Here is an 18,129-nt window from a genome sequence, read left to right as displayed (position 1 = left end):
TTTCTTTTTTTTTGTAATTCTTATATGAAAAACGTTTTTAATATTTAATTTTTTAATTATTTTTAAAAAAAATTTTCCAAAACTTTTTTTTTCTATATATAAAAATAAATTTTTGAGCTCCGGCATGGTAGTGGCGATGGGATACAAATCACACGTTTAATAATCAATTTTTCATTAAAAAAAAAAAAAAAAAAAAACGTAAAATTGAAAATCTTATTAAACAAACGGTCAAACTCGAACGAAAATAATAATAATAATAATAATAATAATAATAATAATAATAATGAATCAAAGAAAAAAGTAAAAAAAAGAAAAAAAGAAAATGTTGTTTGTTCAATTGTTTCACGACGTGCCAACTCTTGAATTCTCTTAACTCAAGAGATTATGATAAGACAACATAGAGTTAGAATCGATCGAGTTTTTGTTTCTTTTTCTCGAAAATTGATACGACGCTCAAGAAAAAAGAAAAACCTAATAAATAATAATAATAATAATAATAATAATAATGTTTTTAGTAGCATTTAAAAAAAAAATTGTTAATTTGTTTTATTTTCTTCTTGTATTTAAATAAATAAAAGTTTTGAAGGCTTAAAAAACCTTCTTTACTACACTATAATCTCTCAGTTTAACGTTTTTTTTAAAGAGTAACAACTAATACGAGTAAATAGAAAGATTAAAATTTTTTATTTTTTTCATCATTTTGGATTGCAGAACAAAAAAAAACAAAAAATTATATCAACTTTATTATTATTATTATTCGTTTCAAATTTTAAATTATTAATAATAATAACAATAAATTAAAATATTAAATTAAAATAATGTTTTTTCATTTGAACGTCGTGAACATTTTTCATCATTTTTTTACATTATTTAAATTTGATTTCTAATATTTTTTGTAAGGGTGGGGGGGAGGTAGCTAGGGGAGGGAGGGTCTAAAAAAAGAAAAAACGTACGGCGAAGAGTAATCTTGTTTGAATAAAGCAAAAAAGTTTTGCTACAAGTTGACTTTTCCGAATGAAAAATTATTACTTTTATTTAAACTTACTTTATGGAAAGCATCATCATCATCATCATCATCATCAGTGTCGAAATGATAATCATGAAAAATTTCTCATTTGATTCTCCCTTGAAAAAAAAAAAAACAAAAAATTGTAAATTATAAGTAAATAATAGTTAAACATTATGCGAAAGCTCATCAGGGGTTTAATGATCCCAAAAAAAATCATCCCTGTTTTTTCATCTTAACCTTTTGACTCCTTTACTACATTTTCCCATTTGTCTTTAGGGATTTAATGTTTAATACAACCTTTTTGTTTTTTTTGTTTTTTTTCATACAAACTGCAATCGTGTCAAAAATAAAAAAAACCTTTTTCGAATGTCATAAGGTTACTTAATATTTTTATTAATTGACAATAACAATGGGAAAAAAATTTTTTTTCCTCCTTAAGTTACGTAAATAATAATAATATTGTTATTATTTAAGCATAATTAATAAGATAAATAGTGTTTGTGTTACGAAAACCGTTACAGAATGTGTACATGTAAATAATTGTTGAGATTCATTTTTTTTTTTTTTTTTTGAATTAATTCAACAAAGTTAAAAAAAAAAAAGAAAAAAAAAAGGTTTTTTTTTTAACCTAATAATAAGAAAATATTTTTACTGTCAATGGGATAAAAAAAAAAAAAATTGTGAATAGAGAATAAAAAAAAAAAAAAACCGAACCGAACGGGGAACGCGCAAAACCGAAAAGCTCAGAGAACGGAATTTGACCAAGAATCGTTCAGTTGTGCGCGTTATTTCCGCGCCGTTCGGATGTTTTTTATTTTTATTTTTTTTTGACTTTATTTATGTGCGACGATTGTATGAAAATACCTGAAATTTAAATAATATTTTACGTTTTTTTTTAATAAGAAGGTTCATCGTTAAATTCAACAGTTTTTTTTTTTTTTTCATATTGTCGAGAAGATATATCACGAATATTATGATATCTTGAACTGAAAGGGTAAAATTCTTTTCTTTTCTTTTTTTTTTTTTTGTTTTTATTTACACAACAATAACAAAAAACCAAATCCACATTATTATTATTATTATTATTATTATTATTATTATTATTATTATTATTATTTTATTTATTTATATTAAATAGTTAATTTTAAAATAAAAAAAAAGGATTAAAACCTTTACGAAAAACGTTTTTATTTTTTAAATTAAAATTTATTTAAATAAACTTATTATTATTATAAATAACTGAGATTGCATTGTTTGTTTGATTGTTTGTTTGTTTTTTTTTAATCACGATGTGGCGTTAAAAGTTATTTGATTGATAATTTTCATTCAAAAAAAACAACAAGAAACAATTTGTTTTTTTTGATTAAAATTTAATAATTAAATATTATAATTAATTTGACGCGTCAATAATATGTATTCATATTAATAATAATTGTCAATAAAATAGGAGGAATAGGTAAAATGGTAAAAAATTCAAGTTACGGTCCTGAAATAATGAAAACTTTGTCCGTTTTTATTTAGATTTTCCAGGTCGGACTCTTATTTAATTTTTTTTTTTTTTTTTTCAAATCCGCGTATTTAAACGAAATTAATAAATAAATAAATGTTTTTTTTGTAAGATAATCTATCAATTAATAATAATAATAATAGTAATAATAATAATAATTTTTCTCTATTGAAAATTTTCAATTTACTTTAATAATAAATGCTGTTAAAGGAAAAATAAATACAAAGTAAGTTTTATAAAACTTTTAAATCCTTTTAACGTATTATTTTATATATATATATAATCGTGTATTTATTATAGTAACACTACAAAAATTTTTTTTTTTCTCTGCAAGTTTTGTACTTTTACAAGCGCGTGGGAGGAAACGATTGAAAAAAAAAAAAAAAATCATCATATAATAATAATAATTTTTTTGTATTTTTTCCCCTCCCTCCTCCCCTCTCCCTCATATTATTTTATATTTGACCGTTTTTTTAATTTTTTGTTGTTGAAAATAATTAGAATAATTAATAATTATTTACGATTATTAATTAAAATTATTATTTTCATCATTTAAAAATATTTGAAATTTATTAATTTATTTGTTTGGACTCCCACAAAACAATTAAATTTTCAAATCCCAAACAAACAATACGTTGAAATAAAATCCATATAAACGATAATAATAATAATATTTATTTAAAAGAAAAAAAAAGCCTCCCCGAATAAAAAAACAAAATGAATTCAGTGAAAAAACCTACGATATTTTCTAAATAAAAGAATAAATATAAAAACTACGTGTGACAATATTGTTTTAACCTTAAAACCTTTGACCGATATCCTTTTATTATTATTATCATCATCATTTCATATATATATATATTTGTATTCGCGCGACGTCATATATTTTTTTTTTTTTTTTGAAAAATGAATCAAAAAAATTTTTTTTATTTTTACTAAAACTATTACTTATTTTCTTATTACATTATTATTTCTTTCGATCAAATAATAATAATAATCTAATAATGTATTTTCCTGTAAAAACTTTTGTTTATCTTAATTGGAAAAATTTGAGTCATTGTTTAAAAAGTTTTTTTTTTTTTCGTTGTTATTTCGGTTAATTTATTTCCTGTTTCCTGTTTTGATTTTTATTTTTAAAATGTCAAAAAAAAATTTTTGCCAAAAAACAAACAAACAAAAACAATCGTTTTATAGTAAAAATAAAAATAATAATAATAATAATAATCTCATATCTCTTATTGTCATATCAATTATTTATGTTTTTTTTTTTTTTATAATTTATGATAAGAAATTATTTATTGAAGAAAAAATATTAAAAAAAAAATAAAAAATAAAAAAAAAAAAATAATAATAATAATAATAATAATAATAATAATTAAACAAGAAAATGCTTCCTACCTAATTCTTTCCATCTTTGTTTTCACGTCTTTTTTCTCTCTCTCTCTCTTTCTCCCCCTTAACATTTTCCGTATTTTTATTTTTATTTTTTCTTCTTCTTTTAATTTATCTTTACGTGGAAAACTTTTTTTTTCTCCCTCCAATTTCCACTATTGTTCTCATTGGTATAATAATAATAATAATAATAATAATAATAATAATAATAATAATACACTTAATGTTTAACACTTTTTTAAAAAACTAATTAAAAACTTTTTTTTTTATGTATATATATAAATATATTAATGATTGTAAAAACAAAAAAAGTTTTTTCTGTTTTATTTACATGTACGCGTTCGATTGTTTTTTTTTTTTTTTTTAATAAAAATTTATTAATAAAATTAAAAACGAATTATTATTTTTTTTTTTTTTTTTAATAAAACTTTTATTAAATTTTAGGAAAAAAAAAAAAAACTCTTCGTCGTATTTTACGTGTTAATATTAATTTTAAAATACGCGTCCCGCCGCCTTTTTCAAACTTTATTTTTTCTGTCATTGTTTCGAAAAAACAAACAAAAACAAACATAAACGACTCCATTAAAGGAAAAAAAATTTTTTTTTTAAATTTCTTCCCCATTATTATTATTATTATTATTATTTTTATTTTTAATAATTTTAAGCTCAGGTTGTGTTAATATTTTTCGAAAACCTTCTTTTAAAATTGATTAAAAAAAAAAAAAAAAAAAAAAAAAAAACCTACCGCTCGTAATAAGTTTTTAATAAAGTCTAAAAATAATAATAATAATATTAATAATTCATCGCCATTTAATGGCGATGAATGAAAACAAAAAAAAAATAATTTTTCAAATTTGAAAATTTCATGAATAAGCATTTTTAAAAGCACATTAAAAAAAAAACTTTTTTGACGAGTTTAATAGGCATAATAGCGATTAAAAAAAAAGGAAAAAAAAGGGTGAAAGAACAACAAACGACAAACAAACAGGTGCATTAAACAAATTAACCAATAATAAATAAGAGGTCAAAGAGGAAACATAAACGGAAATTCTTGTAACAGAATTTTTAAAATTGTCCAATAATGTCTGTCGCTGACGTTACAAAAAAAAACCGTTTTTTTTTTTTATATTTTCTTTTTTTTTGTATTTTTCTTTTTTTTTTTTTTTTTCATTTTCACGCATGCCTAATCCTGGCAAAACAAAAATTTTCCTTTCCGATCGATTGGCAGACATTTTTCTTTTTTCTTTTCTTTATTTCTTTCTTGTTTGGTTTTGTTTTTCTTTCTCTAAAATTTAATGTAAATATTTTAAAATAATTTTTCTTTTTTTTTAAATTTCCATGATTGTATGAATGAATTAAAAAAAAAAAAAAAACGGAAAAGTTTTTATTCCGGTTATAAATTCGTTCAAATCCCTGGCCCGGATTGTAAAATTTTTTTTTTTTCTTTTCAAACGTTAATTTTATGATTTGAATTATAAATGAAAACAATAATAATAATAAATTTATTTATATTTAACCCGCAAAAATTACTGATAAATAATAATCATAATAATAATAACTATTATTATTACTATTATTATTTCATTTCGATAATTCTTTAAAATTCTTTAAAAAGTTTTCTCTTTCATTTTGACAAAGTTTATAAAATGTTTAATTTAATTTAACAACAATTCCTTGTTTTGTTTTTTATGAATTAAAATTTCACGTTTAATTATTATTATTATTTTCACTATTATTATTATTATTATTATTATTATTATTATTATTATTATTATTATTATTATTATTATTATTATTATTATTATTATTATTATTAATTTTAAATATAAATTTAGACGTTAAAAATTCGACACACGCATACTTTGACGACGAAATGACGTTGCTTACTTTTTTTTTTTTTTTTTACAATAATTTAAAAGAGTTAATTTTCAAATAAAAAATTATATCACGTAATATATTATTATATTTATTATAATTTTTATGTCATAATAAAAATATATACGTCTAACATTTGTTTTTATATATATATATGTGTGTGTGTATGTAGGTGTGTGTGTTCGTGCGTACTTAAAAAAACTGAAAGGAAAAACCTTTTTTGTAAAAGAAAAAAAAATGTTGTTTCAAATTAACGAAAAATAATAATAATATTCGAATCCAGAGTAAAAACTTTTGTTTTCCATAAAATTTAAAAAAAAAAAAAAAAAAATTTGAAAAACGACAGTCAAAATTCATTATTTCACTGACGTGTTAAAAATCATTTTTTTTATTTTTTAATTGCTTATATATTCAATTGTTATTTTATAAAAAGGTAGATTCTTTTTAAAATTTCTATATATATATATATATTATTTAATTATTAATTTTTCACATGTAAATTTTCTATTATTTTGTTTTATTTATTTTTTTATTTTTTTTTTTTTTATTAAAAAAAAAATTTCATAATTTTACTTCGAGTATCTGTTTAATATTAACTCAAGCGAAAATTTTTATATAATTCAATTTGGAGTTTTTTTTTTTTTTTTTTACTTGAACTTTTGCAAAGTTTTTTGATTATTATATATATATGAGCGTGTGTATGAAGTTTGAAGCTTTATAATTAACGCCTGAAATAATAATTTCATTATTTATTTTCCAGGATTATTTCTTTTATCCATTCATCAATTCTCCCTCTCTCTCTCTCTCTCCCCATTGGAAAAAAAAACAAAAAAAAAAATGTCTTCTTGTCCATTCAGAAGACAAAAATCAAACAGTCGACTATTGGATGAGTCTTCGCCTCCGGGAAGACAAGAATCATTGGGAGGACAAGATGATGAAGATGATGGGCAAACGTTAAATTTAAAAGTCTTACACGAAGCCATTAAACTTTTACTACAACCGGGTGTAAGTAAATTTTTTTTTTTTTTTTCAAATTAATAATTTACCTAAACAACAAACACACGCACACGCACACATACACTCATGTATATATATTTATATATAATTGAAAAAGGGTGATATCCAAGTATGTGGGGTTTCTCCGCCCAGTGAATAAAAATAAAACTTTTTTTGTTTTTTTTTTTTTTTTGTTTTTTACTTTCTTAAAATTGTTTCTTATAAATTTATATTGTCAGTTTTGACACGTGAAGTGGTGATGCAGTAAAATCCACTTAAAAGGGTTTAAAACCTTTGAATGGGTCAAGTGACCATGTCGAATAATGGACAAAACAAACTTTCCTGGAAAAACCAAATAATTTTATTAGCCTATAAACGAAATAAAAACAAAATTTTTATTTGTTTCCAAAGTTTAAATGGAAAAAATTTATGTATATATATTTCTATTCTCTTCAATATATATTAAAATGATGTTAAGAAAATAATAATAATATTAATAGTGACTAAAAATCCACGGGCATGTCAGTTGCATATCTTCGAAGGTATGGAATTCCTTTCCATCGGGTAAAATTGATTCGGTAAAAATTGATTTAGTTTAGAAAGACAAAACGTATCTCGTATTAAGCGATATTCAAGCATTTATTCCTTAGGGAAGAAAAGTAGAAACCGGGAATAAAAGAGTCCGAACAAGCACATAAAACTAGCCGTGATTTAAAATGAAGGTTAAAAATATATATAAATAGTACATGTGGACAACCACGATAAAAAATTAATGAAAATCTGTTAAAAGGTTTTTTTTCCCAGTGAAATAATAATAAAAAAATAATAATAATAATGATAATGATAAAATGATAAAAATAAAAAAAAAACTTTTTTTTTTTTTTTAATTTTTACTTTGTGATTTTTTATTTTTCAACGTCCAGCTTATTAAAAATGAAAATAATTTAGTGAAATTAATAATAAAATATCATCATTATCATCTCTTTAAGAAAATGATAAAATGTTTTACCAGATTTTCATTTCCTGTCTTTTTACAATTTCCTTTTCATAATGAAAACTCAAAATCAAAAAAATGACTTTCTTAAAAAAAATAATTTCTCATTTCATTTTCAGTTTCGTTTTTTTTTTTTTTTTTTTTTTCTTGTTCCCCCTTAAATTATTAAGGACAATTAATAATAATAATAATAATAATAATAATAATAATAATAATAATAATAATTTCAATTCATTTACCCTTATTTATTAAAAAGAAATTTTTTTTTTTAAAACACACTATTGAATTTACCATTATTATTATTATTATTATTGTTTATTTTCGGATTTGACGACGCGTTTGCGTTTGACGTTTACACCACCACCCATTCCAGGTTTTTATCAAAATCCTTATTTTCTCATATTCAAGGCATACATAATAAATAAAATAAGAATCCGAATAAAAAGATGTTTTTTTTTCTCACGCACAAAACAATTTTTGTTTTTTATAGCAAATGAATAGTATTTCAAGGATACCACAATTATTACAATCACGTTTCCTTTCACTTTTTTTTTTTTTTTTTAACAAAATGTTTTGACAATTTTTATATAAAAGAAAAAAAACTTTTCATCTTTTTATCTTTTTTCCAACAATTTTAGTTTATTGTTATATATTCGCACGTGTGCGTGTTTTATCAATTATTATTATTATTACAATTATTGATAAATTTTGTGTCCAATAATCTAAAACAACGGTAATTAAAACTCCATGTTTAAAAAAGAGCTCGAATATTATTATTAAATTTATATACCAATAAACCTCTTGAAATTTTTTTTATAAATATTTAATATTTATATTCAATTCTTTTTTTTTTTTTTTTTTTAACTCAAAAAAAAGCAACCATCAGATCAAAATATCATGACAAAATATAATAATATTAAAATATAATTAAATTTTTAAAAAAATTAATAATATTATTATCATTATTTTCTTTTCAATGTGAACAATTACCTTTTCATTTTTTCATTTTTTTTTTTTTCATATTAGAATCTGCCAACAAAAAAAAAAAAAAATGTAATTTTTATATTTTCAATAACAAAAAGTGGAAAGGTTTCAAAAAAAAAAAAAAGGAAAAAAAGGGAAAAAGAGGGGGGAAAAGGGAAAAAGGAAAATGCTTTTGTAATTTTATTAAAATGCCCTCTTTTATTAGTTTTTTTTTTTTTTTTTTTTTGTAAAAGGGAAGAGTTATTTAAAAACAAAATAAAACTGAAAATATGTTGAAGTAACATAATACCTTGTTAAAAAATAAAAAATAAAACTTTTAATTGAAAACAATATGTAGTAGTAGCACATAAGCTAATAAATGCTTTGACCAGATTTTTCATTATAATAAATATTAATTAAAAAAAACATAATGAATGACGTGTTACTTGTGCGTATAATTTTTTAATCAAACACACGAACGCACGCACACACACACATATATATTCGTTGAATAATATGAAAACAAACTTTTATATTGTTATTATACTTTTAAATTACCATTAAAAACATAAAATAAAATAAAAATAATAATAATAATATTTTTTTTAAACAGGTTTAATACATAAATATAATCGTGCAGTAGATAAAAAAAATTAAATTTAATTCAATCAAAGTTCATTTGACATTTTTCAAATTATTTCTAATAATAATAATAATAATAATAATAATAATAATAATAAACAAAAATAAATATTAGTAGTAATAAAAATTAATTTGAAAATGAGTAAAAAAAAAAAAATTTTTTTTTTTTTTTTTTTTTTACTGTAAAGCCGATGTTACATGAATAAAATGTAAAAGTTGTTTAACAATATTTTATTGTGCTGTAAAAGTTAATGGAACCAGCTCCAGAATGTCATTAAAAGTAAAAAAAAAAATAAGGAAAAAGGAAAAAAGAAAAAAAAATAAAAAAAATTTGAGAAAATTATTTTAGGTTAATTTTTGAAAGGTTTTTTTATTTCTCCTCACTCAAAGAAAAAGTAATTAAAACGTATTTAAATATATATATATATATGTATACGTAAGATAAAACGACGAAATTTTTCATTTTTCATTGATGTCATCAATTTACTTATTAAAATATTTATTTTTTTTAATTTAATTATTTTAACGAATAATTTAATTAAAAGTAAAAAAAATAAGTTTTTACTTGACATCATTTATTTACCGAATAAATTAAAGTATTGAAAACGATTTTTTTTTAAAAATACAATCCAATCAAACGGGATAATAATAATAATAATAATAATAATAATAATAATAATAATAATGACGATTTTTTATAATCATTTTATTGAAAATCAATTTTTAACGTTTGAGACGTTATATTCAACTGACCCAAGTGAAGGTTTTCTTTCTTTTTTTTTTCACGGTTAATCAATCGAATTTCGACGGTATAATTAATCAAATGAACATTTAAACCCTCTTATTATCATCATTCTTTTATATAAAAAAAAAAAAGAAAATTGAAAATTATTATTATTATTATTATTAATCGTTCTTATTTGCGTTTGCGTACATTTTACCAATAATAATAATTTCAAGCGTTTTTATTTTCCGAAAAAAAAAAAAAATTATTTTTAGTGTTTATATTTTATTTGTTTTTCAAAAAAAAAAAAAATAATAATAATAATAAATAATTTTAATTTTTATTGTATATAAAAAAACTTTTATAAGCGATCAAAACATAAAATAAAAAGGAAATTTGATGCTGCTGCTGTTGCTGCTGCTGCATCATTGGATATGACAATTAATATGATTGAGAACTTTGAAAAGCGTGAAACGAGTAAAACGATCAATAATAAATAAAGTTGCACCACAAAAAAAAAAAAAAAAAAAAGGAACCGTTTTCAACCTTTTTTATCTAGAAACCTTAAACGAAAAAAAAAAAAAAAAAATTTTTTTTTTATTACGTAATTTATATTTTAAATAGAAAAAAATGAAAAAGGAAATTACGAATGAGAGAGAGAGAAAAGAAAAAAGGAAAAAGGTTTAAAAAAAAAGAAAAAAGAAAAAAAAGAAAAAACGGAACCGAGAAAAATAAAAAACTTTTCATATTATTTTTATTAATGAAAAAAAAAAATGCCAAAATTTTTTACGGAAATTTTAGTTTTACCTTTTTCTTTTCCTTTTCTACAGCAAAAACAGCAACGACAGCAAAAAAAAAAAAGTAAAACATAATAATTGTTATTATATTAAAACATAATGTTCATTAAAAATTACAAAATAAATAATAATAACATCACCATTTACCACCCCTCCCCCCTGGTTTTTTATTATTTGTTATGCAATTACATTTTATTTAAAAAAATTTTTTTTTTCTTTTTATATATATATATATAATAAATATTTTATTAATAAATGAAAATTATTAATATTTAATGTGTAAGATGAAAGAGAAAAACGATTTAAATAAATTGCAAAAAATTAATAAAAAAAATTCATCTTAGATTAAATTACAATATTTTCATTTTTTAACAAAAGAGTGTTTAATGTGAGTATAAATGGAAAATGGAGATCGAGATAAATTCTATAATAAAAAAAAAAAAAGAACAGAATAAATAAATAAATTACTTAAAATTATTATTATTAATTACATATGTGCATTGTGCACTTTTAATTGATTTTTATTATTATCATTATTATTATCAGCATCATCATGGTAATCTTGGACAAGATATTTTATGTACTTTTTATATATGTGTCAGTCCTTTTTTTTTTTTTTTTAATCCCACAGGAAATAAGTCTTGATAATAAAATTTTTTTTTTTTTATATACATAAAAAAGACATAACGGTGCTGCTGCTGTTGCTGCTGTTGTTGTTGCTGCACAATCTACTACAAAATTTAAAAAATAAAAAAAAATTTTTTTTTTTTTTCTTTTCTTTTGTTAAATTTTTTTTTTATTATTTATAATTCCCGTATAAATCCTCGTTCAAATTTTTCATCATCCTTTCTTATTATTAATTTTTATCTCGAACGCGATAATTTTAGCCGGAATTTTTATTGATTTATTCGAAGATTCCTTTTAGACTTTTTCGGGAATAGAAGGGAAAGAAATTTTTCTTTATATTTTAACGGTACCGCAAAATTCCTTTTTTTTTATTTTTTTTGGGATCATTAATCAATCGTTATATTTTCAAAATGTTCACGAGTTTGCTATTTAAGCACCTGTTATAACTGAAATTTCCTTAATTATGGAAAATTTATTTTCATTTATAAAACTTTTAATGGAAGTAATTATTGATGATTTAGTAATTTTTAAAAAAATATGATTTCAGAACGAGGTATTAGAATCGGCTCTTCTTTCGCTATTGTCAAAAGAAGAAGAAGATAAAAGTAAATATTTTTGCCTGTAAGTATTATTATTATTATTATTATTTTTTAATTTAAATTAAATAAGAGAATCGAAATTAATAAATTTCACTCGTGGTTTATAAAATATTTGTAAATTTTAATTCTCCGGAGGTGAATTTCCGGTCAGTATAATTTTATAAAACTTTTCTTTTGTGTAAAATTATACACATATATATATTTTTTTTTTTTTTTTACTCGAGAAAATTTTATTTTTGATTAAATTTTTTTTTATTGTAATAAATTATTATTATTATTATTATTATTATTATTATTATTAACGCCACGGTTTTTCTCTCTATCGGGAAAACAACAATTTTTTTTTTTTTATAAACGACCAAGAGAGAGAGAGAGAGAGAGAGAGAAAGGAAGAAAAAGAAAAAAAAAATTCCATTATAAAATTTTTCTCTTAAATTTACCAGGCGGCGCCGCAGTTTTCACTTTTAAACACGACAGGATCGTGACACCCCCATACCCCCCCATACCCCTCATATACCTAAGCATCATCATTTCCAGGTTTCCGTCACGAATACGATTTCTCAACGAATAAAAATGGCGGCGGCGACGTTGATATTTCAACTTGTACGATTTCCTCATTCGAATTTTTCTTTTTTTTTGTTCTGTCTACTTTTTGTCTTCTGGTCAAACTTTTTAGTAAATTTTAATTAATTTTTAATTCTTTTTACTCCATTTTATGACAGAATAATTAGTATAAATAATAATAATAATAATAATAATAATAATAATAATAATATAAATGTCTTTATTAAAAAAAAAAAAACCCATCTGGTTAATTTAGTTAATCATAAATTAATCTGTTTATTTTTATATAAAAAAAAAAAAACGCAAACAAAAATAAGGAAAAACAAAAAAAAAAATACATGTTTAATATTTTTAATTAAAAAGTTTTTTTTTTTTTTATCAAGGTATTAAATTTTTTATTAACTTCCTTTTAATCACATTTGACCTGTTATGAAAATATATTAAAACTTTTGTCGTGTCAGTTTTTTTTTGAAAAAAGAGTTATTATATAATTTATGCAAAAAAAAAAAAAAAAAAAAAATTAAAATTAAAACTCGCTTCTTTTTTAAATAAGTAATAAAGCTTAAAAGAAAAAAAAAAAAAAGAAAAGTTTTATCGAGTTTTTCATAAATAATAACTAATCCATATATCCATACATACATATATATATAAACAAAACAAGGGAAAAACTTTTTCTTTTTTTTGCTTCATCGACTTTACTGAAGTAAATTTAATTTTTATAAAGTCAAAATGAAATTTTAACAAAAAAAAAAAAAAAAACAATTATGGAAAAGAATTTTCGAGACGTTGATAATGTTTCTAGATAAAGTTTATTGCTAAGGTTTCACGTTATTCTCAAAGGAATAATTACCTACGGTATATTTGAAACCTTTTGCGCTTTTAACTAAAAACAATTTGATATTATTGTGGTGATAATAGTAATATTCAAAACAAAATTTTTTTAAACGTATAGTTAATAACAATAAATTATGTGAATCGATTCGCGTCGTCCGTACATCTCTTGATAATAATAATTATTTGCCTTTTTTTTGTTGTTGTCTTACGAGTAAAATTTCCATATCGTTGGACATTAAATTCGGGTTGTAATTGGAAAAACATGGAGGAAAAATAAAAAATAAAAAAATAAAAAAGGTTTTACATATAAACGTGGTTCTCACGTCCGAAAATAAAATGTTAAAGTATATTTTACACACGTTCCTTAATAATTTTTATAAAAAAAAAAAAAAAAAGAAAATTCTGATAGGCGTGACGAAGTGAATTTAAAAAAAAAAATGGACACTAAATTTTTTTAAAAAATTTGATTATATATATATAAACTTAAGATTTTCATGGGCGAAACGTTTCCGACCGCAAACTTTATCGGTTTTCTTCCATCTTTTGTATTTAAACCAGAGACGACATTTTTGTTTAAATTTTAAATGAAATAACTAAAACCACTACTAAAAACAAGACTATTCTACCTTTCCTTAAAAAATAACGACACGTTTTTTATAATTTTATTAAAAGGAAAAAATAAAAAATTTGAAAATGTCACCAACACAATAAAATTTAGACTTGAGAGTAGAAAAAAATTAAATCAAAATATTATTATTATTATCATTATATACAAACTCAGTTCGATGAAAAAAATGAAAAATGAAAAAAAGTTATTGTTATTATTATTATTAATTTTTAGAGCATGAAAACGTTTTAGCGTGCGCGTTAAAATTTTATTTTGACAAAAACAAAAAGGTGACGAAACGCAGTTCAACGAATCGAGTTTTTCCTGTATTTTTATTTTACCTTTAACCAATTTTTGTGTGTTTGTCGTATGTTTGTTATTTTAAAAAAAAATTATCCTTATGACGTTCCATAAAATCAATTTTTCATTTTTTTCTATTAAATTATTTAGTAATAATAATTGTATTGATTTTAAAATTGTTTGTTTGTTTTTTTTTTTTAAATATTTCAAATGAATGAATGAATTGAATGAATGTTTTTTTTATTTTTCATAATAATAATAATAAGAAAAAAAAATGTTTTCCTCTGTAATTTCCACTTTTTTTTTTTTTTTTTTTTTTTTTTCTTAAAACTTGTTTGTCTCGAGATGTCTGTCCCCATTTAAAAAAAAAAAAAAAAAAAAAATTCATTATTCATTTTGGAAGGGTTTCATTTATTTAAATTTTAATATTCATTTGGCTCTCCTTAAAAATAAATTTATTTTGACTTTATTTTCGTTCCTAATTCCACGAAACTTACTTATGTAAATAAATAAAAAAAAAAAAAAAAGTAAATGGTTCATGAACCTTTTTTTTTTCCATCCTATGTATATATATATATATATATATATTTTTTTTTTTCTTTTACTTTTGATTAAAAGCTATTTGTTTGATCCATTGTTCTTTTAACCTTTTTCTTTTTTCCTTTTTCCTTTCCTTTGATACAAATAATTTTTTATTAAATTGATTCGGTTTTCTATACGGAATGCACGTTTTACTTTATATTTTCCTTTTAAATTAATTCTTTCTTTATTTCTTTCCTTTCTTTTTCCTTTTTTTTTGTTCAAATTTAAAATAATCTTATCGTAGAGTTTTTAAAAATAAAAAAAAAAGTTTTTTTCTTATTTTTTATTTTCTTTTATTTAATTAAATAATTTATTATTTTAAATGTTCTAAGGTATTTTTTGATTAATTTTTTTTTATTCATTAAATTATTATTATTATTATTATTATTAATATTTTCACTCATAATCACAAAACAATTCGCCTTAATGTTTGTCGAATTGTTTTTCAGCATTTATTCCAGGTTTCTATCCGATCCCTTAAGAATAAATGCTTGAATATCAGTGATGCTGCATGCCTAACTAATAGGTTTTTGCCTTGTTATAACCTATGACATGACAACAATTCTTGTAAGTCCCACTGAGACCGTCTTATGCGATGAAACGAGTTATCTCCTGTACTCCTGGGCTCCAGAGACTGACATCTGTGGAGTTGCCAGGAACAGGAGAAATGAGATTCACAATCTTATAGGGCTGACTAAGGTTGACAATAGAACAAGATTTGTCTTTTGGTTCTGTCTTTATCTTGTTCTCATTTTCCTTTATTACAATTATGAACCAGTTATAATATAACTTTTTCCCCAGAACTATTTCAATACTTAATTTTCCCACTATTTTCCCTCATGCATTCCATCTTTAATGTATTCACACAGTATACATATACAACTACAGTATACAAACTACAACACAGTATACAAATTACACTGCTAAACCTACAAACCTAATTAACCTGAGTTAAGGCAATTGAATTTTTCTAACCTTAAATGAAATTTAAAAAAAATTTTACACCAAACATATGGCAAAACATGTTACAATGAAACAAACTAACTTAAGAAAAGAGTTAAAGTAATGTACAATCAAAAGATCCACACTTAAAACAATAGTACAGAGATTTCACATCCACCTGATACAATAAATTAATTAATCACAAGTATTTTTATTAAACTACCTCTCTTTTTAATTAGTGTGACAGAAGGTATTTAGCTCAACTACTTATAATCAGCTCATATGAGATGTACAATCATAAAATGGTGTCTTTTGTGTCTTTTCATAATACCTTACACTAAAATCAATTATTATATAGGTAACCAATTCCCCCTGACTTTGATTTAGATTTATAGAGAGTATCACATCATCTCTATGATACACTATGTTGTAATGAGACAAACTAACTCAAGAAAAGGCCTAAAACAACCAACAATCAGTAAATTAACCCTTAAAGATTAGGGAGTATATAGAAATTTTACACTGAGCCAGTATGTCAAATCAATCATTATTAATGAATATTTTTATTAAATTACTTCAACACCTTGTTTTTTATGATGAGATGAAGAAGATATTTAGTCAAACTACTCATAATTAACTAAATAAATGTAAAATTAATTAAACAGATTTTTGGGTATTTGGCTTCATTTTTTTGTTAGCCTAACCTTTTTGCAAGTAAAATTAAAGTTTTAAAATGAGACACTCACCCATAATAATCAAATGTACCAAGGCATGTTCTAAGGTTTTTTATTGCTGACGCTTCCATTTGTTCCATGAACCCGTTGACTATTTTTTAAATTTAAACTTAAAACAATTATAATTATCACTAATTAATTTAAAAAACTAATTATATCACAATAAACTACACTAAATCACAAAACTTTTGATACATAACTTATAACTAAACTGTTAAATAAAACTATTAAAAATTAATAAAATAAATTGGCATGATGTAAACGCGCGCGTGTCAGCCATTGCACTACTGCGCCCTCCTTATTATATTTATGAACTTATTTATAAATGACGTAATAAAAAAAAATTTTATTCTTTTTACTAATATAATCGTTATTCGATTCGATAAAAAAAATTAATTTAATTATATTTAAAATATAAATGCACGGAAATTAAATTACTGGTAATAATAATAATAATAATAATAATAATAATAATAATAATTACTCTTTGTTTATTTTAGGGAAAAACTTCCTTACGGAGTATCAAATTGTGTCAGATATTCTTATTTAGAAGATATTTATAATAGAATTAAACAATCGGAAGGTAATTTTTTATATTTAATAATGTTATACTTAAATGAAACCCCTTCCCCCCCTATCAACCCACCACAGTTATACTGTAAATTATTATTATTATTTCTTTTCGTATAAAATATTAATTTTCAATCATTTATTCATCGACCTCTTCTTCATTTACTTATTATTATTAATTATAATTATTAAACCTTGTTTTTTTTTTTTCAATTTCAAAAAATTAATTATTAACGATAATTATACATGCGACGATTCAATTACAAAAAAAACAGATTCAAACGCCGAAGAAATATTCGATGAACTCGGTCGAGAATTGGTGGATTTAAGTTGCGATGGAAGAATCGAAAGAGCTTTTCGTAGTCTCGGAGGAAACATAATCGATTTTTTAACGACTCTCAACAGTGTCCACGATGTCCTACTATTAGATAACGAAAGTGATAACGAACAAGAAGGAAACGTGAACCGAGAACAAGACAATGATGACGTAGAAAATGACGAAATATTGGATTCCGATAAACCCGGATTCATAAGCACGACCGTATTACCGGAATCCAACGTATTAGAGCTTAATTTCACTTCTTACGGTCCGCCTTACGCCTACCTTCTTGTCGGAATATTAAAAGGAGTCGCTGAAAAACTTTATCAAACCGACATTAACGTCGATATTTCTACTCAGGATTTTATACACTTTAAGTAAGGGAATTAAAATATTTACAAAAAAAAAATGAATATTTTTCAGAGGAATTTTTTAAGAGTTTCTTTTTTTGCAAGATATACAATTACGCCATCCTCCGATTCGGGTGTTACCACACCGCACCAAAAACCTTCAACCGTTCCAGAAGATCTAAGCATGGGCGTATCAACGTTT

The 18,129-nt window shown here is 22.0% G+C and overlaps 2 protein-coding genes across 2 annotated transcripts in view; both read left to right on the top strand.

Annotated features, from left to right (window-relative positions):
• Positions 1-6,620: 6,620 nt before the first annotated feature.
• On the top strand, positions 6,621-6,821 carry Phum_PHUM588360 (uncharacterized protein; the record flags this gene model as incomplete). Its single annotated transcript, XM_002432452.1, has 1 exon — positions 6,621-6,821. The coding sequence occupies one exon, from the start codon at positions 6,621-6,623 to the stop codon at positions 6,819-6,821; it is 201 nt and encodes a 66-aa protein (XP_002432497.1).
• A 10,192-nt stretch (positions 6,822-17,013) lies between these two features.
• Phum_PHUM588150 (guanylatte cyclase alpha 1 subunit, putative) overlaps positions 17,014-18,129 on the top strand; it is a gene marked incomplete at both ends in the record, with an annotated part of 5,369 nt that continues 4,253 nt past the window's right edge. The window contains 4 exons of the mRNA XM_002432451.1: positions 17,014-17,018; positions 17,189-17,271; positions 17,534-17,954; positions 18,033-18,117. Coding sequence (XP_002432496.1) covers positions 17,014-17,018; positions 17,189-17,271; positions 17,534-17,954; positions 18,033-18,117 — 594 coding nt within the window. The remainder of the gene's footprint in view (positions 17,019-17,188; positions 17,272-17,533; positions 17,955-18,032; positions 18,118-18,129) is intronic.

The sequence above is a fragment of the Pediculus humanus genome, genomic scaffold, assembly GCF_000006295.1.
Source record: "Pediculus humanus corporis 1103172108311 genomic scaffold, whole genome shotgun sequence".
In the NCBI taxonomy this organism is placed as follows: Eukaryota; Metazoa; Arthropoda; class Insecta; order Psocodea; family Pediculidae; genus Pediculus; species Pediculus humanus.
Note: the sequence above shows the minus strand (reverse complement) of the source record. Positions and strands in the feature narration are given on the sequence as shown.